Here is a 23,950-nt window from a genome sequence, read left to right as displayed (position 1 = left end):
ATTGAAGAAGTAGAAGGGAACACCAGGAACTTACGGGCGCCCTGGGAAACATGGACGACATTTACATGTGCCATAGGCTGGGGGATGTAGTAAGGCTGAGAAGGGGGGTCAGACATCCCTCTGGCCCCCACCACCTCTCCATACTCAGGAGGGGGCTGGGTGGGCACTGCTACTGAGTAGTATGGTGGTGGGAGGTCACTGTTCTGAGGGGAGAAGGAAGAGGAGAGTCAGGTGGGTTCTCATTGGCATTAGTAGGCTATGTACCTGATCAACTTCTAAAGACAGGCAGGTATATAATATGTATATCTGAAGCTTAGCTCTAGCCTGAATCCTACACCACCCTAACACACACCGACAACAGATCAAACCTATAAAAACAGGGCATATTGTACAGTGGACAAAAAAAGGAGCATCCATTACAGAACCATACTAGACTGGATGGTCCTGTGGACCTCCAGTGTCTCCTCAGTGAGGTTCCCTTGTGTTGTTTGTGTTGCTATTCACATGCCTGATGGACACTTAGGCAATCACAAACAGACCCAACATGTGATTATAGATCTGGACACATCAACAGCTAAACACCAGGAAGGATAACAGGTTCCCCAAGGATGCACTTGTTCTTATCTCTAAAAAATAGCTGAATGTTTCTTAGAATTGTATCACTAATAGTTCCAATTTCTCCAATTACTTGATGTCTTATAAATCAATCTGCTATTAATAGAAAGTGTCATTTTATAGTTTCAGTTCTAATTAACCATTGTCTGAAGCCAGTAACCAGAAATGTTTACCTAAAATCGTTCCCTCTTCTTGATAAGGAAGAAAGCTACTATTTTGTTCCCCATCAGGAGTCTGAAAAGATTTGGAATGGGCCCTCAGATCCTCAAAACGTTCAACAGCTGCACCATCAAGAGCATCCTGACTGGTTGCATCACTGCCTGGTATGGCAACTGCTCGGCTTCATACCTCAAGGCATGACAGAGGGATGTGCGTACGGCCCAGTACATCACTGGGGTCAAGCTTCCTGCCATCCAGGATCTCTATAGCAAGCCTTGTCAGAGAATGGCCCTAAAAAGGGTCAAGGACTCCAGCCACTCTAGTTATAGACTGTTCTCTCTGCTACCGCACAGCAAGTGGTACCGGAGCGCCAAGTCTAGCCCAAGAGGCTTTTAAACAGCTTCTACCCCCAAACCATAAGACTCCTGAACATCTAGTCAAATGGCTACCCAGACTATTTGCTACTCTCTGTTATTATCTATACATAGTCACTTTAATAACTCTACCTACATGTACATATTACCTCAATTACCTCGATTAACCGGTGCCACTACACACATTGACTCTGTACCGGTTCCCCCTGTTTATAGTCTCGCTATTGTTATTTTACTGCTGCTCTTTAACTACTTCTAACTTGTATTTCTTATTCTTATTTGTATTTTTGAAACTGCATTGCTGGTTAGGGGCTTGTAAGTAAGCATTTCACTGTAAGGTATTGTATTCAGCGCATGTGACTAATAACATTTTATTTGATTTTGATCAAATGTTTATCTGATGTTGCTGATTAAGTTCTGCTTGTTCAAACAGCACAACTGATTAACAAAGACTGTAGGCTACAGGTGTGGTGTATGACAAACATTGATATGGGAGGTGTGTTTTTAAGTGCATGAGATGATCTTAACAATATTCTAACACACACACCCATCAGTGTCACGTGTTCACGAAAACATGGCTCACTCGGGATACGTTATCAGAGTCGGTACAGCCACCTGGTTTCTTCACGCATTGCGCCGACAGAAACCAACATCTCTCTGGTAAGAAGAAGAAGGGGGTGTATGCCTTATGATTAACTAGTCGTGGTGTGATCATAACAACAAACAGGAACTCAAGTCCTTTTGTTCACCTGACCTAGAATTCCTTACAATCAAATGCCGACCGCATTATCAACCAAGAGAATTCTCTTCGATTATAATCACAGTCGTGTACGTACCCACCCAAGCAGACACCTCGACGGCCCTGAAAGAACTTCATTGGACTCTATGTAAACTGGAAACCACATATCCTGAGGCGGCATTTATTGTAGCTGGGGATTTTATCAAGGCTAATCTGAAAACAAGGCTCCCTAAATTTTATCAGCATATCGAATGCACGACCCGAGTTGGGAAAATTCTGGATCATTGTTACTCTAACTTCTGCGATGCATACAAAGCCCTCCCTCGCCCTCCTTTCGGCAAATTTGACCACAACTCCATTTGGTTTATCCCAGCCTATAGACAGAAACTTAAACAGGAAACACCCGTGCTCAGGTCTGTTCAACGCTGGTCCAACCAATCTGATTCCACGCTTCAAGATTGCTTCGATCACGTGGACTGGGATATGTTCCAGATAGCGTAGAACAACAGCATTGATGTATATGCTGATTCGGTGAGCGAGTTTATTAGCAAGTACATCGGTGATGTTGTACCAACAGCGACTATTAAAACCCTCCCCAACCAGAAACCGTGGATTGAAGGCAGCATTCGCGCGAAGCTGAAAGCGCGAACCACTGCTTTTAATCAGGGCAAGGTGACCGGAAACATCAAATACAAATAGTGTAGCTATTCCCTCCGCAAGGCAATCAAACAAGCTAAGCGTCAGTATAGAGACAAAGTAGAGTCGCAATTTAACGGCTCAGACACGAGAGGAATGTGGCATGGTCTACAGTCAATCACAGACTACAAAAAGAAAACCAGCCCCATCGCGGACCCTGATGTCTTGCTCCCAGACAAACAGTGCCACCGACACTGCCCGCTACCAAAACCTGCGGACTCTCCTCCACCGCAGCCAACGTGAGTAAAACATTTAAACGTGTTATCCCTCGCAAGGCTGCCGGCCCAGACGGCATCCCCAGCCACGTCCTCAGAGCACACGCAGACCAGCTGGCTGGTGTGTTTACGGACATATTCAATCAATCCTTATCCCAGTCTGCTGTTCACACATGCTTCAAGAGGGCCACCATTGTTCCTGTTCCCAAGAAAGCTAAGGTAACTGAGCTAAACGACTATCAGTCGTAGCACTCACTTCCGTCATCATGATGTGCTTTGAGAGACTAGTCTAGGATCATATCACCCCACCCTACCTGACACAATAGACTCACGCCAATTTGCCCTACCGCCCCAACCAGTCCACAGACGACGCAATCGCAATCACACTGTACACTGCCCTAACCCATCTGGACAAGAGGAATACCTCTTGTAAGAATGATGTTCATGTAAGAATGCTGTTCATCGACTACAGCTCAGCATTTAACACCATAGTACCCTCCAAACTCGTCATCAAGCTCGAGACCCTGGGTCTCGACCCCGCCCTGTGCAACTGGGTCCTGGACTTTGACGGGCCGCCCCCAGGTGGTGAGGGTAGGTAACAACATCTCCACCCCGCTGATCCTCAACACTGGGTCCCCACAAGGGTGCATTCTCAGCCCTCTCCTGTACTCCCTGTTCACCCACGACTGCGTGGCCTTGCACGCCTCCAACTCAATCATTGGTAGGCTTGATTACCAACAACGATGAGACGGCCTACAGGGAGGAGGTGAGGGCCCTCGGAGCGCCTCTTCAACCTCAGGAGGCTGAAGAAATTTGGCTTGTCACCAAAAACACTCACAAACTTTTACAGATGCACAATCGAAAGCATCCTGTCGGTCTGTATCACAGCCTGGTACGGCAACTGCTCCACCCACAACTGCAAAGCTCTCTAGAGTGAGTAGTTTGGTCTGCACAACGCATCACTGGGGGCAAACTACCTGCCCTCCAAGACACATACACCACCCGATGTCACAGGAAGGCCAAAAAGATCATCAAGGACAACAACCACCCGAGCCACTGCCTGTTCACCCCATTATCATCCAGAAGGCGAGCTCAGTACAGGTGCATCAAAGCTTGGACCGAGAGACTGAAAAACAGCTTCTATCTCAAGGCCATCAGACTGTTAAACAGCCATCACTAACAATGAGTGGCTGCTGCGAACATACAGACTCAAATCTCTAGCCACTTTAATAATTAAAAATTGGATGTAATAAATCTATCAATAGTCACTTTAAACAATGCCACTTTATATAATGTTAACTTACCCTACATTACTCATCTTGTCACGTCCTGACCTTAGTTCCTTTGTTATGTTTCGTGTTTAGGTTGGTCAGGGCGTGAGTTGGGGTGAGCATTCTATGTGTTGTTCTAGTTTTGGTTTTCTATGTGTTTGGCCTGGCATGGTTCTCAATCAGAGGCAGTTGTCAATCGTTGTCTCTGATTGAGAACCATACTTAGGTAGCCTGTTTTTCCCACTTGATTTGTGGGTAGTTGTTTTCTGTTAAGTGTGTCTGCACCAGACAGAACTGTTTCGGTTTAATTTTTTCGTTCTCTTGTTGTTTTTTTGTCATTAAGTGTTCCGTTTAAATATCATGAACACTTACCACGCTGCGTATTGGTCCAATCTCTCATACTCCTCGTCAGAGGAAGACGAAGAGGACAGCCATTACACATCTCATATGTATATACTGTACTCTATACCATCTACTGCATCTTGCCTATGCCGTTCGGCCATCGCTCATCCATATAATTACATGTACATATTCTTATTCATCCCTTTACACTTGTGGGTATAAAGTAGTTGTTGTGAAATGGTTAGATTACTTGTTAGATATTACTGCATGGTCGGAACTAAAAGCACAAGCATTTCGCTACACTCGCATTAACATCTGCTAACCTTGTGTATGTGACCAATAAAATTTGATTTGATTTGCTCTGCGCAATGTGGTAAATGCTGAGTAGTGATTGCACCAATACATTGACCCTAGTGAGAGAAAATCTACTCAGTGGACACTAACCAGAACGGAAAATTAGTGATCAATGAAACACAATTGATTTTACAAGCAACAATTGAAATACAGGATCCAATTCCATGAAATACAAATGGAAATGCCTCAATCTTCCACTAACCTTACATTTAAATCAGGGCTCTGTGCAGGCCAGTCAAGTTCTTCCACACCGATCTCAACAAACCATTTCTATATTCTATAGTTTGGAACTCGTTAATGAGTGTTGCAACCGAGGACAGATGATTTTTACACGCTTCAGCACTCGGCGGTCCCGTTCTGTGAGCTTGTGTGGCCTACCACTTCGCGGCTGAGCTGTTGTTGCTGCTAAATGTTTCCACTTTACAGTAACAGCACTTGCAGTTGACTGGATTTGATGAACTGACTTGTTGGAAAGGTGGCATCCTATGACGGTGCCGCGTTGAAAGTCACTGAGCTCTTCAGTACGGGCCATTCTACTGCCAATGTTTGTCTATGGAGATTGCATGGCGGTGAACTCAAATGTATACACCTGTCACCAACGGTGTGGTTGAAATAGCCGAATCCACTAATTTGAAGGGGTGTCCACATACACTACATGGCCAAAAGTATCTCAAACATGCAGGGACATCAGGTAAAAACTAAACCGGACAATGTTTTGTATTAAACCTAAGAGTTTTTCCTACGCAGTTAGGTCACTGTTGCCAATTGGACATGTCTGAAGAGTTATAAAATAGAGTAAATCCACCTACCTGGTCATGTTCCATCTGTGTGTTTGGAAGCCTACAGTTACTGTGGCCCTCTGGGGACAGGTGGCCTCACTGGGATCTGGGTCAATTCTACAGGAGAGATTCTATAGCTTGGTAAGTCTCTCTCCAGTCTCTGTCCGTTCGCTGTGCTTTAGTGTCTCCGCCTGAATCTGAACTCCATTCACACTACAGGCACTGGTATCCAATCCTCTGTCACTCCCTCCACCTTTTCTCTTCAATGCTGGCCAAACTGGTTCCATCATGGAAAGTAGGTGACATGATTTGTGATACCTGCACAGCCAGCAGAAACACGCTAATTAAGCTTTTTTTCTGTTGTTTTCTAAAGAGATAATTTCAATGACTAAAAACAATTACAATATCTTAGGTTATCTATGAAGATTAAACCAAATTCACTGTAAGATTTTAAAAAACATTGTTTTATTTAAAGTTTATTTGGGTAAGAACAAGTACAAATTGACACATTGAACAAACAATCATCCTAAGCACAATAGTGTTTCTAGGCTACTATAGACATACAGTATCTATTGTGGTACATAATGTTAATGTGTTCAGAAATACATAATGTCAGCCAAACTAAATAGTACAAAGTCATAAAACTGAAATACTGCTACCAGAAGAAAGCTTGAATGGATTCTCAGACTGGAGTATAATGTTGTAATTACATCATTATCACTACAGAGATCAGGCTGACTGAATAGAACAATACGTATAGGTTTGGAAATGTTCCAACCTCCATACAGGACACACAAACCATTTTTACCTTTACCAATGACGCCACAACTAAAAAGCTGTTTTGAATATCCTCCCCAAATGAAACAAGAAATGTTTGCTATCATGAATCTGAAATAGCTAAAATGGATGCCTTTTCAGCACCTGTCAACAATACCCCAGCATAGACAATTCACCGTCCATTCCACGATGGTTCAATGTCATTTCATTGAAATGAAGTGGAAACAACGTTGATTGAACCAGTATGTGCCCGGTGGGAAAGGTGCTATAGGAGGGTGACTTGTATACACAATGACTGAACTACATTCCTTTTGGTTACATAAATACAACCAGAAATGTCCCAACTGTGGATGTTTTTGAGAGTAGAACGATTACTATCACTTAACTACTTTACTATCACTTCTTAATCGAAAACATTCATGCAAATACACCTCTCCTGGTGAGAATAACAAACAAACTATGTTTGGCTTTCAGTGGATATATATCTTTTTTTATAAAACAAATAACTCCACTGCTGTTTTCCTTATCCGTATGACAACAAAGGAGTGTCATTCTTGCTCAATGGAATTACAAGGCAGGGGCAGGTATAGCTGGTGCCTTGCCAGAGACTATTTCTATGGACAGAAAGAAAGAAGGAGGGTATGACTGTATGACTATGAGTGGGGTGTGTGTGTGTGTGTGTGTGTGTACCAGATTGTCCACTGTGTTTGGATAGCTCTGACAAATATATTGTTTTTACGTATCGACAGACAAAAGTTTGTACACACCTACTCATTCAAGCATTTTTCTTTATTTTTACTATTTTCTACATTGTAGAAATAAGTGAAGACATCGTGTAGTAACTAAAAAAGTGTTAAACAAATCAAAATATATTTTATATTCTTCAAAATAGCCACCCTTTGCCTTGATGACAGCGTCGCACACTCATGGCATTCTCTCAACCAGTTTCATGAGGTGGAACACGTGTGCCTTGTTAAAAGTTCCTTTGTGGAATTTCTTTGATGAGTTTGAGCCAATCAGTTGTGTTGTGACGAGTTAGGGGTGGTATACAGAAGATAGCCCTATTCGGAAAAAGGCCAAGTCCATATTATGGCAAGAACAGCTCAATTAAGCAAAGAGAAATGACAGTCCATCATTACTTTAAGACATGAAGGTCAGCCAAGACATGAAGGTCAGAACTTTGAAAGTTTCTTAAAGTGCAGTCGCAAAAACCATCCAGCGCTATGATGAAACTGACTCTCATGAGGACCGCCACAGAAAAGGAAGACCCAGAGTTACCTCTGCTGCAGAGGATAAGATCATTAGAATTACACAGAGTTGCTTCACAGATTTCAGGTAACAGACACATCTCAACATCAACTGTTAGTGTTGAAGAGACTGGGTGAATCAGGCCTTCATGGTTGAATTGCTGCAAAGAAACCACCACTAAAGAAGGTCAGTAAGAAGAAGAGACTTGCTTGGGCCAAGAAACACGAGCAATGAGCAAACACGAGACATTAGACCGGGGGAAATCTGTCCTTGTCTGTTCCAATCTGTTCCACTGTGGGTGTTTGGTTCTAACCGCTTTGTCTTTTTGAGATGCAGAGTAGGTGAACGGATGATCTCCGCATGTGTGGTTCCCACCGTGAAGCATGGAGGAGGACGTGTGATGGTGCTTTGCTAGTGATTTATTTAGAATTCCAGACACACTTAACCAGCATGGCTACCACAGAATTCTGCAGCGATACGCCATCCCAACTGGTTTGCGCTTAGTGGGGCTATCATTTGTTTTTCAACAAGACAATGACCCAAAACACACCTCCAGGCTGTGTAAGGGATATTTGACCAAGTCGAGTGATGGAGTGCTGCATCAGATGACCTGGTCTTCACAATCACTGACCCAGAACGTGGATCTTTGTCAGGCCAGTGGAATAAAGGGAAGCATGCATTGGACTAACAACTAGATACACATCATCTCTCTCTCTCTCTCTCGCTCTCTCTCGCTCGCTCTCTCTCTCTCTCTCCCGGTGCTGACCTGTTGCACCCTCTATAACCACTGTGACTATTATTTGACCCTGCTGGTCATCTATGTTAACATGTTAATGGCCATGTACTGTTATAATCTCCATCCGGCACAACCAGACGAGGACTGGCCACCCTTCATAGCCTGGTTCCTCTCTAGGTTTCTTCTTTGGTTCATGCCTTTCTATGGAGTTTTTCCTAGCCACTGTGCTTCTTCATTGCTTGCTCCAAAGGGTTTTAGACTGGGCTTCTGTATAAGCACTTTGTGACATTTGCTGATGTAAAAAGGGCTTTATAAATTAATTTGAATGATTGATTGATTTCTCTCAGAGAAGAACAGCCTATTGGAAAGGGGGGAGGAAAATGGCAGTTACAGTGCCTTCGGGAAAGTATTCAGACCACTTGACTTTTTCCACCTTTTGTTACGTTACAGCCTTATTGTAAAATAGATTAAATGAAAACATTTCCTCAGCAATCTACTCACAATACCCCATAATGACAAAGAGAAAACAGGTTACATATATATTTTATAACCTTTATTTAACTAGGCAAGTCCGTTAAGAACTAATTCTTATTTACAATGACGGCCTACACCGGCCAAACCCAGATGACGCTGGGCCAACTGTGCGCCGCCCTATGGGACTCACAATCACTCCCGGTTGTGATACAGCCTGGATTCGAACCAGGGTCTGTAGTGATGCCTCAAGCACTGAGATGCAGTGCCTTAGACTGCTGCACCATAAGTATTCAGACCCTTCGCTATGAGACTCAAAATTGAGCTCAGGTGCATCCTGTTTCCATTGATCATCCTTGATACAACTTCATCGGAGTCCACCTGTGGTAAATTCGACTGATTGGACATGGTTTGGAAAGGTACACACCTGTCTATATAAGGTCCCACAGTTGACAGTGCATTTCAGAGCAAAAACCAAGCCCTGAGACAGGATTGTTTCGAGGCACAGATCTGGAGAAGGGTACCAAAACATTTCTGCAGCATTGAAGGTCCCCAAGAACACAGTGGCCTCCATCATTTTTAAATGGAAGAAGTTTGGAATCATCAAGACACTTCCTAGAGCTGACCACACGGCCAAACTGAGCAATCGGAGAGAACCTGATGGTCACTCTGACAGAGCTCCAGAGTTCCTCTGTGGAGATGGGAGAACCTTCCAGAAGGACAACCATCTTTGCAGCACTCCACCAATCAGGCCTTTATGGTAGAGTGGCCAGACGGAAGCCACTCCTCAGCAAAAGGCAAAAGGCACATGACAGCCAACTTGGCGTTTGGTCTGATGAAACCAAGATTGATGGTCACGTTTGGATGAAACCTGGCACCATCCCTACGGTGAAGCATGGTGGTGGCAGCATCATGCTGTGGGGATGTTTTTCAGCAGCAGGATCTGGGAGACTAGTCAGGATCGAGGTGAAGATGAACAGAGCAAAGTACAGAGAGATACTTGATGAAAACCTGCTCCAGAAGGTTCACCTTCCAACAGGAAAATGACCCTAAGCACACAGCCAAGACAACGCAGGAGTGGCTTCGGGACAAGTCTCCTTGAACCCGATTGAACATCTCTGGAGAGACCTGAAAATACCTGTGCAGCAACGTTCCCCATCCAACCTGACAGTGCTTGAGAGGATCTGCAGAGAAGAATGGGAGAAACTCCCCAAATACAGGTGTGCCACGCTTATAGGATCATACCCAAGAAGACTCAAGGCTGTAATACTGCCAAAGGTGCTTCAACAAAGTACTTGTCACGCCCTGACCTTAGAGACACTCATTATTCTCTATGTTGGGTGAGGTCAGGGTGTGACTCGGGTGGGAAAGTCTGTTTTCTATTTCTTTGTTTTTGGCAGTGTGGTTCCCAATCAGAGGCAGCTGTCTATCGTTGTCTCTGATTGGGGATCATATATAGGTTGTCATTTTCCTTTTGGGTTTTGTGGGATCTTGTTTTCTGTTTAGTGTCAGTACTTGACAGAACTGTACGCTTTCATTTTCACTTAGGTTATTTTGCGGTGTTTTTTGAAAATAAAAATCATGAACACTTTCCACGCTGCACTTTGGTCCACTCCTTCTACCAATGAGAGTCGTTACAGTACTGAGTTGTTGCATTGTCATTGTGCTGTATTGTGTGTAGATTGATGAGGGGGGGAAATAAGACAGTAATGTAACAAAATGTGGAAAAAGTCCAGGCGTCTGAATACTTTCCCGTCACTGTAAATACACGAGGTGGGTCTACAGTTCTCACTCGACCCTTGAGGGGAGAAGGAGTAGAACCAGATACAGGTTCTCCTGTGTCTCTACAGGAGTTATGTAACGTAGCGTAGAAAGACGCTTGAGCGAAGTCACTACTTCTGTTTTCAGGGTAAACGGATGTTAGGTTGAAAATATTGCATCCCTGAAAACCAGAAACATCCACTTTTTGCCAACACCGCTAAGGGTGCTACGGGAGCTGCTACCTACACAGGCCTTCAGAGGGGTTGGGGCTACAGTGGAGCGTAGGAAGGATATTGATGAGTAAGCTACTGTACATGTGGGCTTGACTCTGCTCCTCTAGGTCCAGGAGGACTCCACTGGGTTATAACCACACAGTCTGCATTGTACAGTACGTTTATGAGCACATACAAGGTTCTCTTCTTTTGTCATTGGGCTGCTGTCTGATATATCTATGTTGACAGGTGAATTACAGCCTTTAGACAACCCTGTCAGAGCATAAATCAAGTAGTAAATATAAAGAGAAATACTCTAAAATAAACAAATAATTAAGACAATGATGTTATATACTGAGTAATATATAGTAAACACATTTACAGTAAGCACATGAACCAGAGAAGGCTGGTGGGAGGAGCTATAGGGGGATGGGCTCATTTTAATGGCTGGAGTGGAATCAATGGAAAAATGAAGGTAGTTTATATCATTTTAAAAACATTACAATACATTCACAGATTTCACAACACACGTTGTGCACTCAGGCCCCGACTCCACCACTACCACATATCTACAGTACAAAATCCACGTGTGTGTATAGTGCGTATATTATCGTGTGTGTGTATAGTGCGTATATTATCGTGTGTGTGTATAGTGCGTATATTATCGTGTGTGTGTATAGTGCGTATATTATCGTGTGTGTGTATAGTGCGTATATTATCGTGTGTGTGTATAGTGCGTATATTATCGTGTGTGTGTATAGTGCGTATATTATCGTGTGTGTGTATAGTGCGTATATTATCGTGTGTGTGTATAGTGCGTATATTATCGTGTGTGTGTATAGTGCGTATATTATCGTGTGTGTGTATAGTGCGTATATTATCGTGTGTGTGTATAGTGCGTATATTATCGTGTGTGTGTATAGTGCGTATATTATCGTGTGTGTGTATAGTGCGTATATTATCGTGTGTGTGTATAGTGCGTATATTATCGTGTGTGTGTATAGTGCGTATATTATCGTGTGTGTGTATAGTGCGTATATTATCGTGTGTGTGTATAGTGCGTATATTATCGTGTGTGTGTATAGTGCGTATATTATCGTGTGTGTGTATAGTGCGTATATTATCGTGTGTGTGTATAGTGCGTATATTATCGTGTGTGTGCATAGTGCGTATATTATCGTGTGTGGGTATAGTGCGTATATTATCGTGTGTGTGCATAGTGCGTATATTATCGTGTGTGTGTATAGTGCGTATATTATCGTGTGTGTGTATAGTGCGTATATTATCGTGTGTGTGTGTATGCATGTGTCTGTGCCTATGTTTGTGTTGCTTCACAGTCCCCTCTGTTCCATAAGGTGTTTTTTTTTATCTGCTTTTTAAATCATATTTTACTGCTGCATCAGTTACTTGATGTGGAATAGAGTTCCATGTAGTCATGGCTCTATGTAGTACTGTGTGCCTCGCATAGTCTGCTCTGGACTTGGGGACTGTGAAGAGAACTCTTGTGGCATGTCTTGTGGGGTATGCATGGGTGTCCGAGCTGTGCGCCAGTAGCTCAGACAGACAGCTCGGTGCATCCAACATGTCACTACCTCTCATAAATACAAGTGGTGATGAAGTCAATCTCTCCTCCACTTTGATGTGTCAATCTCTCCTACATTATTAATGTCAGCTCTCTGTGTACATCCAAGCGCCAGCCGTGCTGCCCTGTTCTGAGCCAATTGCAATTTTCCTAAGTCTCTTTGTGGCACTTGACCACACGACTGAACGGTAGTCCAGGTGTGACAAAACTAGGGCCTGTAGGACCTGTCTTGTTGATAGTGCTGTTAAGAAGGCAGAACAACACTTTATTATGGACAGACTTCTACCCGTCTTAGCTACTGTTGTATTAATATGTTTTGACCATGACCTCAACTTGCTCAATGTCCACATTATTCATTACAATATTTAGTTAAGGTACAATGCTTTTAGTTTCAGGAATATTTAGGACTACCTTATTCCTTGACACCCACTCTGAAACTAACTGCAGCTCTTTGTTAAGTGTCGCATTTATTTCAGTCGCTGTAGTAGCTGATGTGTACAGTAAGTGCTGTGCTTGTTCAATGTCCCTATAAGCTGAAAGTTTGTTGTCAGTTTGTTTACTGTAAAATAGCATTGTATCAAACACCATTTTTTCCAAAAGTTTACTAAGGGTTGGTAACAGGCTGATTGGTCGGCTATTTGAGCCAGTAGTGGAATGACTTTTGCATATAGAGACCACATGTTCCACTCCGTTCCATTACTTCCATTCCCGCCATTACAATGAGCCCGTCCTCCTATAGCTCCTCCCACCAGCCTCCTCTGACATACCCCTGTTCCACCACATCCCCTCATTATGTACAGTCGTGGCCAAAAGTTTTGAGAATGACACAAATATAAATTTTCACTAAGTCTGCTACCTCAGTTTGTATGATGGCAATTTGCATATACTCCAGAATGTTATCAATGGTGATCAGATGAATTGCAAAGTCCCTCTTTGCCATGCAAATGACCTGAATCACCAAAAAACGTTTCCACTGCATTTCAGCCCTGCCACAAAAGGACCAGTTGACATCATGTCAGTGATTCTCTCGTTAACACAGGTGTGAGTGTTGACGAGGACAAGGCTGGAGATCACTCTGTCATGCTGATTGAGTTCGAATAACAGACTGGAAGCTACAAAAGGAGGGTGGTGCTTGGAATCATTGTTCTTCCTCTGTCAACCATGGTTACCTGCAAGGAAACACGTGCCGTCATCATTGCTTTGCACAAAAAGGGCTTCACAGGCAAGGATATTGCTGCCAGTAAGATTGCACCTAAATCAACCGTTTATCGGATCATCAAGAACTTCAAGGAGAGTGGTTCAATTGTTGTGAAGAAGGCTTCAGGGCGCCCAAGAAAGTCCAGCAAGCGCCAGGACCGTCTCCTAAAGTTGATTCAGCTGCGGGGCCGGGGCACCACCAGTACAGAGCTTGCTCAGGAATGGCAGCAGGCAGGTGTGAGTGCATCTGCACGCACAGTGAGACAAAGACTTTTGGAGGATGGCCTGGTGTCAAGAAGGGCAGCATAGAAGTCACTTCTCTCCAGGAAAAACACCAGGGATAGACTGATATTCTGCAAAAGGTACAGGGATTGGACTGCTGAGGACAGGGGTAAAGTCATTTTCTCTGATGAATCCCCTTTCTAATTGTTTGGGGCATCCGGAAAAAAGACAAGGTGAGCGCTACCATCAGTCCTGTGTCATGCCAACAGTAAAGCATCCTGAGACCATTCATGTGTGGTCTTGCTTCTCAGCCAAGGGAGTGGGCTCACTCACAATTTTGCCTAAGAACACAGCCACGATTAAAGAATGGTACCAACACATCCAGGAACAGTTTGGTGACGAACAATGCCTTTTCCAGCATGATGGAGCACCTTGCCATAAGGCAAAAGTGAGTGGCTCTGTGAACAAAATATTGATAGTTTGGGTCCAAGGCCAGGAAAAAGTGAGTGGCTCTGTGAACAAAATATTGATAGTTTGGGTCCATGGCCAGGAAACCCCCCAGACCTTAATCCCATTAAGAACTTGTGGTCAATCCTCAAGAGGCAGGTGGACAAACAAAAACCAACAAATTCTGACAAACTCCAAGCATTGATTATGCAAGAATGGGCTGCCATCAGTCAGGATGTGGCCCAGAAGTTAATTGACAGCATGCCAAGGCGGATTGCAGAGGTCTTGAAAAAGAAGGGTCAACACTACAAATATTGACTCTTCACATCAACTTCATGTAATTGTCAATAAAAGCCTTTTACAGTTATGAAATGCTTGTAATTATACTTCAGTATTCCATAGTAACATCTGACAAAATTATATACTGAAGCAGAAAACTTTGGAAATTAATATTTGTGTCATTCTCAAAACTTTTTGCCACGACTGTACTGTCTGTTTGTCAGAATCCAGATAATTTCAAGCTGTTGATGCACTCACATAGATCAGTCAATAAAATGTACAGTAGCTTACTCATATTGGAAATCTAGAATCATGACAGTAGAGATCAATAATGTGTTTTGACAACCATAGATAGACAGACAGTGCTGGGCCTGTAGTATCATCAAAGATGGTGGACAAGGGAACAGTCTAATGCTTGGGATGTCCCACCTCTGATGTCACCCTATTAAAGTTGACATTGAAAATGGTTCATGTAAGGGTTAAGGTTAGAGCAGGGGTTAAGTTTAGAGTAGGGACTTCCCAAGGATCACAGAAAGTACTGAGCATAAATGAAGGCTGTTGACCGTAGACAAAAAACGATCACAGTTTCAGTCTGCTTAATTAAGGGGTGGCTCTCCCATAGGCACCAATGATTTAGCAGCTGGGTCTGGTCTTCTTAGTAGTTCATTGTCTGTATGTGAACCAGAAAAAAGGAGCGAGTGAGACGTCTCTAGCTTCTTCTTCCGTCTCTGGTATTATCCCAGCCAGGCCCAAAAACTGCCTGATTCCACTAATCACATCACCTCCTCACACCAAACCAATTAGCTTAATTAGCAAAGATCCTGCCCCACCTGCTGATTGGTCATTAGGGCACAGGAAGTGCTTGTGAGAATTCTGGCATCTGTCTATTTCTAGAGCTTGGCAGAAGCCTTACCTGACTTTTCTGGAGAGCAGCTGATAGACAGGACAGCCTGGTGGGCACACTGGTAAGATATGAGACAGTGACATACTAACTATACCTTTCGCTCTACAAGTGTATATCATGATACATTTAGATTTGCACAAATGTTTGAGGTTCAGATGCTGTTCCTTTAGTTGATTTATTTAAATATATTTAATCCCTCCTCCCTTTAGATTCACACACACTGCTGATTGGAGCACCAAGCACAAGCCCACACATCTAGACCTGTCTCAATGTGAGTTAAAACAGAGTGCTGTATATCACCTGGAGAACCACATCATACATAGCCTTTATTATTACTGCCAGAATGGGAGAGGAACATGTTTTTTAACACAACTCACATCTGACTACCTTACCTGGTCTCACCTCTCACACCAACAGCTCTGATCATGCCTCAACGCCAGAAGAGGCAGGTTACGGTGGCCCGGAGGGACCAGGGGGCTACGAAAAAGATGACGCTGATCACTGTGTCTTGTGTACTGGTCACACTTGGGATATTGGCAGTGGGTGCTTACTTCAGTATGTCCCTCCATCTCATGTCTCAACTTCAACTACCATTTAAAGCCTGGAGTTTCTCTAAATCATATTCCTGTTGTAATGTATGTAGCCTGTATCATAGAGTTGCACCACTGTCAACCTTCGGATTGTCTTTTCCTCCTTCATCCTCCGTACCCCTCTGTACCCCTCTCCATCCTATATCCTCCACTCTCGTCTTCCCCAGTCTGGTGTCTTGTCGACAGCAAGTTCTTCTTCTGCTCTCAGTCATTGAAGTTCATCCCTGTGGCGATGGTGTGTGATGGGAAAGCAGACTGTGCTGGTGGAAAGGACGAGCTCACATGTGTGTCCAGCAAGCCGGCCAATGCCACCTTCCCAGGCAAGACCACCCTCCATCTCCTCCATCTGTTTTCCCTTCCCTCTATTATCATCGTCTCATCTTACCATACCACTCTCTGATTCTTCTTTCTCTTAAAGGGGAAATCTGCAATTGCTACATACATTTTCTTGGATGTAAAAATGTATGATTTGTACCCATTGATTGTTGAAGAATATAAATGATCAATGCCTCATGCTTAGTTTAACTGTTGTGGGCTAAGTTGAACCATTTTATGCAGAATATTATAGTAAATACTACAGTATTATCCACAAACACTGTAGTAAATACTACAGTAATGTCTGCAAAAATACTTCTCCCATGTCTCAGTTTGCCATAAGTGAGAACCCTGCATGTTAAGTACAGACCATATTGTGTTCCATACAGATTACAGGAAAAAGCAGAAGCTCTGAACTATCCATTCAGTCCCCAGTTCTACCTACAGTACCTACAGGTTATGGAAAATGTGCTCTTAGTGTTCTCCAATAGGTTTCCTCATTGAGAAAGCCTTCACTTATATGTCAAAGGTGGTAAAACAAATTAACAGTAAACATGTAAATACTACAAGTCTGCAAAAACACTAGAGGGGCGGGGAAAACACTTTATTTTACTGCCGATTGCCCATTTGACTCCTCCATCCTTGTCTCTCTGTAGTGCGGTTGGTGGGTGAGAGCATGGTGCTACAGGTGTTCAGGGTGGAGGCTGGGTGGAGCACTGTGTGTGCAGACGACTGGGGATTGAGCGACACCCGCAGTGCCTGTCAGCATCTGGGATACACACTGTAAGATGACAGCTCCACTCTTCTATTCAGTTAGATACATAGTCTGATGCATCTCCTGTATATATCTGGCTACTGTTTGTCATCTACACCAGGAACCCTAAAAGCGAGAGACTGGATATCACCAGCCTACACCACTCACTGGGAGAGTCCTTCAGTGCAGTAAGAGCAAGAACTAAGGGTCCTCTTCACACTGCACTCATCAGCAGGTAGATGTTCTACTGGATGCTGTCCAGCCATCTGACTGTTTAGGTGTGAGGAACTGACAATCCTCTCTGTTTCTCAGACAAACCTGCATCTCAGGCTCTGTGATAGCTCTATCCTGCTCAGGTAAATATTTAAAATGATCACCACCCATCTACACTTTTGCCACTACCCTATAGATACTTCATGGTGCCCCCCGAAAGAAATGGTTGGACTTCTGTATTAAGTTGGAAGTGCTTACCATATTGCTTGTCATCCCATGCGTGTCCCGCCAGACTGTGGGGATGCGGTGGGGCAAGACCGGGTGGTGGGAGGTTCTGACACCACCATAGAGGAGTGGCCGTGGCAGGCCAGCCTGCAGAAAGACAAGCAGCACGTCTGTGGAGGCTCCCTGGTCTCCCTCACCTGGCTTATCACCGCTGCACACTGCTTCAGCCGGTCAGCACACACACTCAGTTGTGTTTAGCTTTATTACGCTCTTTGCTGTCATAACATTTTGTTTAATTTTGCATATGCAAAACAAATGCTGACTCTTCTTCTTTCACACACCCACCCAGTGATGGGAATGATCTGAACCTCTGGCAAGTGGTGCTGGGTAGCACCCACCTGATGTCTACTGGGGGGATTTCTGTAGCAGCCATCATAATCAATAAAGATTACAATGGTTTCACTCACGACTATGACATCGCCATGCTGAAGCTCACCAGGCCTGTCACTACCGGAGGTACTGGACACCTCTCCAACAGTTACTCAACCGTTCCAAAGTCCTTTACAGTAGCCTATAACCTTCATTGCTCAGCATGATGGATGGGAACATGTACACACACAGGGGGTCAACTTCCCATACTGTCCTCTAGTGTTATGAAGTTGAATTGCCAGGACTGTATTTCTGTCATTGAAGAATATAGAATATATTAGTGACACATGTTTTGCCATACCTGTGATATACCACAGCTTTCAGACAATCAGCATTCAGGGCTCAAACCACCTAGTTTTATCATTTAAAAAATGTGTCTTGACTCTCCAGACACCCTCCGCCCAGTGTGCCTGCCTCCCCACAGCCTGCCTCTGAAGGCAGGGGACCCCTTGGTGGTGACTGGCTGGGGCTTCCAGCAGGAGAAAGGTGAGACTGGACAGGGCTATCTGTACAGAGCAGAAGGCAGGTCCATAACCAAGCTTAATCCAATCTATGTAAAGCCAATATATATATATATATATATATTTTTTTTAAATGTGTCATTTAACAGACTCTTATCCAGAGCGACTTACAGGAAGAACTAGTGTTGCTCGAGGGCACATCGACAGCTTGGAGATTTTATCCAGCAACATTTTGGTTACTGGCCCAACTCTCTTAACCACTAGGCTACCTACCACCGTAGACCAAAGCCCCGACAATGGCAGAGCATTTACAAGTGCACACTTCCATGTCCGGCCATTGTCTCTGTTCAGCTTTCTTGTGTTCTTAGTGTAAGAGGCTACCTGTATCTCCTGAGCGGCAGTTAGCCTAGCGGTTGGGACAGTAACCGAAAGGTTTCTTGTTTGAATCCCTGAGCCGGCAAGGTGGAAAAAATCTGCAATTTTGCCCTTGAGCAAGGCAGTTAATTGCTCCCCGGACCTCTGATTCAGAGGGGTTGGGTGAAATGTGGAAGAGACATTTTGGTTGAATGCATTGTTGTAAAACTGACTAGGTTTTCCTCTTGCCCAGGTAAAATCTCCTCAATTCTGCAGAGTGCCACTGTGTCTCTGATTGACAGGAAGGTGTGCTCCCGCCCCTCCATCTACGGCCCCTCACTCACTCCCAGAATGCTGTGCGCAGGGAACATGGAGGGCGAAGTGGACGCGTGCCAAGTAGAGCTCCTCCACCAACACACACGCCTACAAAATGGCTGCTTTTAGTTTGTTAGACTATCACCCTGCCAATGCAGTCATACTTTGCATTTGTCTTCAATTGTCATTTATTTTGCTCTCACTCCCTCTTTCTCTCCCAGGGTGACAGTGGGGGTCCACTGGTGTTCCTATCCAAGTGTTGGCAGCTGGTGGGGGTGGTGAGCTGGGGGGTGGGCTGTGCCCGCCCGGGGAATCCTGGGGTCTACTGCAGCGTAGAGCAGCAACTCAACTGGATCTACTCCATCATGGAGGTGGGAGTCTGGCCACTATCACAGACCTCTCTAGGACTCAAAAGGGGGAGGGCAGGGCCAGATAATGTGATGGAAAACTAATACCTCATTTTGATGCATTCCCATTTGTTATAAATTCCTTACCTGATATGATTTGGTTGTACTATTTTTCAGATGTACTCCTAAAAATCCAGTTTCTCTCAGAACTCAACTGACTGGCGTTCTCTCTCTCTCAATGAGCGCTGAGTGAGTCTGGCAAACCTTCACTCAAAGGACAAACACATTCCACTGACCTGTGACTGAATACTGAGCTGTGACTGTTCACGTTTTTATTCTTTTAGACTCCCTTTGAGAGATGTAAGTACTGTGTGAGATGTAAGTACTGTGTGAGATGTAAGTACTGTGTGAGATGTAAGTACTGTGTGAGATGTAAGTACTGTGTGAGATGTAAGTACTGTGTGAGATTCTTGTATGTATCAATGTTTTAATAAATTTGATTTTTTTTAAATGGTTGATTTGATAATATTGTCTTTTTTTTTGACAGCCAAGAAATGACAACATGGTTTTATTTAAACGTTTATTGGATTCTGGTGGGTTTTATAATAAACAATACAGCTGATCTGCATGGTGGAGAGATTACATGGGAGGGGGCATCATTTGAGAGGGAGTAAAGAGAAATGACTGTACATTTGCGTTAGTTGGGATAGCAATGTGGGACCAAGGTGTCTACTGTCTGGCGACATTATAGCTTCACAAACATTCTGTTGTCAAAAGTGCAATAATGGATGACAGAGGTCACTGTCAGCAACTCTGCTACTACAATGTTCTCAATTTCCAAACTACAAAGATTGAACATTCATATTGCTTCATCCATCCAGTTCTTTTCAGTAGTTGTCAGCGTACAGGGAAGACAGTTGGTACTGCTACAGTACTGTGTAAGGGCATTTCAAAAGGACATGTGAGTCACACTCACAGTTATGCTTTAAGTACGTTAGAGGTTATACATGGACAATTTCCACTTGCAACTAGTGCCCAATGTGAATTACATGCCAGTAGTACCAACGGAATAGAAATTCACAATAAAACCTACTTATTAGAATTCTACGTGAAGCTGCAAATTAGTTTTGTACAACTTCCTGTATCACGATTGGTTCTCGTCTGTGAGGTTGACAATAGCAAAAACATTAGCAATACAAAACGCATTCACGTCCTTGCAACAATCTTTCTCGGATTGTGATAAGCTGTACTAAGCCATTTTTAAGCGGTTGTAAGCAGTCTCCTTATAAAACCACCACAAAATGTAATTTATGGCTAAAATATCATGTTGCTCCTTTAAATTACAGACTCTATATTGCATATCTCCACAGGTTCTTATTTTCAAGGATTTCTCACTGCAGTCCATCCCACAGACCCTTCTGCTGAATAGAAGATGAGCCATGGAAATCCGTGCACTACAAACCCGTTCCTCATCTTCCATAGCTCATCAGAACTCCATTTCCCATAACCTACTTTGATTACTGTTGCTCCTGTCATTTTTATTGCTCACATTATCACAGTAAAAACTCTATGGTGTATTGGAATCCTGCAGTAGCTATAGTCATGTTGCTGTAATGCCTGGGCAGCGCTGTGAAAGCAGATCCCATTGGGAGAACTGGAGCAGTCTGTCCTACAGTACATGCATGTCTTCCGCTCAGTAGTGGGGTTTGCATAGTATCACTGTTCTCTTTAGGAGTGTGAGTCAGTCAGGGATTCAGTGCCACAAGCTCAAATCCGTGTCCTACCAGAGATAGTACATTTACTACTGTCTATGATTTAACCGTGCCATCTATCTGTTCTCATCTAAGACACCTGAGGTCATTCAACTTTAACCTCATGTTAAATATACAGCTATTTAGGTTCATTCACTCACCGCTCCACTGGTACAAGACATCTCTGTGGTTTACATGTCTAGCACATCTTTAAGGTAAAAGTTCCCAAAAGACCCTCCTGCTATTGCAACAAGCCAGTGCATGTATTTGAAGGGCTATGCTATGGGAACAGCATTACTGGGTCTTGTCCATATCAGAAACTGCTTCAGTGATTGAGGGAGGTATATTTGTTATGTTTATACAATGACAGATGCAGCAAGATCCTGGACGATGGACATAGACATGAAGTTCTCCCCTGAACACGCATGTTTTCACACACACAAACAAGACATTCAGCATCTTAAACGTGCCACCATTGGATATATGCCATAGCCATATATACCATAGCAGTTCAAGAGCGATTGATTTCAATAGTAACTTAGGAAACCCATGAAAGGAGTCCATTCCTGATCAGATGTGGGTTTCTCAGGGTTATCCCAGTTTGGCACAATAAATGGGCTGAATATGGGATATTAGTTGTGTGTCTATTCTACACTGTCCAGTAAAGATCTGTCCCCGTCTATCGCTCTACCTGCAACCGAACTGCTGCTCCATGCATCTCTTTATGGTGTGGTTAGTGGAGGTGTCCGTAATGACTATAGATGAGGGACATCTGGTTTTCCGCACGGGCTGAATTTGTGTTGAATCAGGAGCCATGAATGAACCATCATAAATTCCGCTGCGCTGCAGCATGTCAGTACTTATTGCAGTGTGTCGACACATCGGTCTGGGTAAATGTGTTCAGAACAACAAAGAGACAGTTATTGGTAAGTGGACATACATGTGTTTCTGTCTGATACACGTTCATGTTCAAGCCAGTGAACCCACTACCTAATAGTTTCCAGTGCATTGCCTTGCCAACCACTGGATGTGGTGAGGGTCGGCATGATATGAGCAGACTTGGAACCAGCTTCAAAGCAGAACTAAACACATCACACGTGGCTAAATCTGGGATTCCAGGAAAGAACACGAGAGGGTACATTTCTATTGTCAGGCATCGTGCCTCTACATCTGCCTTGGGGTTTCACATGCTTATAAACGCATTACGGGTATTTGTCTTAAAAACAGCATTATTAGAGGTTTATTCCTTTTTCTAGGGGGTTGGTTAAGGGATTGTCTATCATTTCATTCATCAGCTTGTAGTATTATTCCTTTTTCTAGGGGGTTGGTTAAGGGATTGTCTATCATTTCATTCATCAGCTTGTAGTATTATTCCTTTTTCTAGGGGGTTGGTTAAGGGATTGTCTATCATTTCATTCATCAGCTTGTAGTATTATTCCTTTTTCTAGGGGGTTGGTTAAGGGATTGTCTATCATTTCATTCATCAGCTTGTAGTATTATTCCTTTTTCTAGGGGGTTGGTTAAGGGATTGTCTATCATTTCATTCATCAGCTTGTAGTATTATTCCTTTTTCTAGGGGGTTGGTTAAGGGATTGTCTATCATTTCATTCATCAGCTTGTAGTATTATTCCTTTTTCTAGGGGGTTGGTTAAGGGATTGTCTATCATTTCATTCATCAGCTTGTAGTATTATTCCTTTTTCTAGGGGGTTGGTTAAGGGATTGTCTATCATTTCATTCATCAGCTTGTAGTATTAATCCTTTGCGTTTTGCTGCGTTTGGTAAATAGTTTTGCAGTATTTAGTCTTCCTACCAGCAGAGGAAGATAGAAGCGCTAACAGGCACCAGTGTTTTATATCAAGCAAAGAAAATGTATAATGTTCTGAACTGGATCCTTTCTCACTCCTCACCGCAGCAAAAGCCTTTAGAGACCCTAGTTTCTAAATATGATACAACAGGGTTAATTAATTACTTTTGGAATAGCAGAGTTAATATTGTATTCTAAAAAGCACTAAACTAAGCTTGATGCGAATCAGTGTTATTGTGCAATAGGACTGAAGCTGGATCTGAAGGGGCATAATGCCACTGGAGATTGAATGAAACTGTGAATAATATCCCATATATTTTCTTCAAACACACCGTTTGATTTTGTAGCCAGTTTCAGTTGAACCCAGGGCAGTGGGGTTGGTTGGTGGAGAGAGGAGTAGGATCCAGCACAGATTAAACAGCATTATTACATAGCATTATTCCTCGTATTAAGCATATATTTTATTTTTAATATAATATGAAAAACAGTCCTAGGTTCAGGTCTTAATAAAAAAAAAAAAGATATATCAACTAGAACGTATGGGAGCGGTTTCCGGGACACAGCCTAAGCTTATTGGACTAACAAACACTTTCAATGAAGTCTCTCCATCAGACGTGCTTCTCAGTCCAAAAAACCTGCCCAAGAAGCCTGCCCATGGAGTCACATGTCAATACACATGTTTATGCATAAAAATACAGTATATGCATAGATATAACTGTATATTTATATGTGGATGTACATACATGCAAGTACTCTCATTTCTTCTTTGGTGTCAGTGGTTTTGAAGTTTTGGATCCTGAGACATTGTTTGTTTCATCAGCTGAGGAAGATTGTACAAGGCACTCGATCTTTCTGTGGACGGGAGGAGCAGAGGAGAGAGGAGGGTTAGAAGAGACACCTGTTTTTCCCACGTAATTGTATCATTGTAGCCTGTATTGATGCTTTACTACAGTTTGGGGGCACTGAGATGAGCTAAAGGTGTTTCTCTCTGTGGCCCTATCTGTCTTACTC

General features: G+C 43.3%; 3 protein-coding genes across 5 annotated transcripts in view; 1 reads left to right on the top strand and 2 right to left on the bottom strand.

The window, feature by feature from the left end:
* tmprss13b (transmembrane serine protease 13b) overlaps positions 1–17,607 on the bottom strand; it is a 37,072-nt gene extending 19,465 nt beyond the window's left edge. The window contains exons 1-3 of the mRNA XM_020463810.2: positions 17,511–17,607; positions 5,575–5,862; positions 35–203 (exon numbers count right to left, since the gene is read on the bottom strand). Coding sequence (XP_020319399.1) covers positions 35–203; positions 5,575–5,589 — 184 coding nt within the window. The 5' untranslated portion in view covers positions 5,590–5,862; positions 17,511–17,607. The remainder of the gene's footprint in view (positions 1–34; positions 204–5,574; positions 5,863–17,510) is intronic.
* LOC109872542 (transmembrane protease serine 4) lies at positions 15,322–20,187 on the top strand. Of its 2 annotated transcripts, none has more exons than XM_020463812.2 (13): positions 15,322–15,441; positions 15,590–15,651; positions 15,798–15,935; positions 16,179–16,290; positions 16,942–17,068; positions 17,161–17,274; positions 17,352–17,395; positions 17,545–17,707; positions 17,827–17,993; positions 18,297–18,392; positions 18,975–19,117; positions 19,258–19,407; positions 19,561–20,187. In XM_020463812.2, exons 4-13 carry the CDS (start codon positions 16,203–16,205, stop codon positions 19,570–19,572), a joined length of 1,104 nt encoding a protein of 367 aa, XP_020319401.1. In that variant the 5' UTR covers positions 15,322–15,441; positions 15,590–15,651; positions 15,798–15,935; positions 16,179–16,202; the 3' UTR covers positions 19,573–20,187. The 2 variants fall into 2 exon arrangements, with proteins under 2 accessions (XP_020319401.1, XP_020319400.1); XM_020463811.2 differs by having other exon boundaries at positions 15,323–15,441; positions 16,138–16,290.
* Positions 19,950–23,950, bottom strand: part of scn4bb (sodium channel, voltage-gated, type IV, beta b) — a 23,609-nt gene continuing 19,608 nt past the window's right edge. For both annotated transcript variants that reach the window (XM_031807733.1, XM_020463937.2), the window contains exon 6: positions 19,950–23,791. In XM_031807733.1, the coding sequence (XP_031663593.1) occupies positions 23,695–23,791 (97 nt within the window). In that variant the 3' untranslated portion in view covers positions 19,950–23,694. The remainder of the gene's footprint in view (positions 23,792–23,950) is intronic.

This window comes from Oncorhynchus kisutch, linkage group LG28 (genome assembly GCF_002021735.2).
Source record: "Oncorhynchus kisutch isolate 150728-3 linkage group LG28, Okis_V2, whole genome shotgun sequence".
Classification (NCBI taxonomy): domain Eukaryota; kingdom Metazoa; phylum Chordata; class Actinopteri; order Salmoniformes; family Salmonidae; genus Oncorhynchus; species Oncorhynchus kisutch.
The sequence above is the reverse complement of the archived record's forward strand: the minus strand, read 5'-3'. Positions and strand labels throughout refer to the sequence as shown.

Bases quoted from the DNA above. Each gene is read 5' to 3' on its own strand.
- LOC109872542 (XM_020463811.2), top strand. From the start codon at position 15,806: ATGCCTCAACGCCAGAAGAGGCAGGTTACGGTGGCCCGGAGGGACCAG. The intron at 17,994-18,296 runs GTACTGGACACC...TTGACTCTCCAG, and splicing joins CAGGCCTGTCACTACCGGAG to ACACCCTCCGCCCAGTGTGC. The intron at 19,118-19,257 runs GTAGAGCTCCTC...TTTCTCTCCCAG, and splicing joins GCGAAGTGGACGCGTGCCAA to GGTGACAGTGGGGGTCCACT.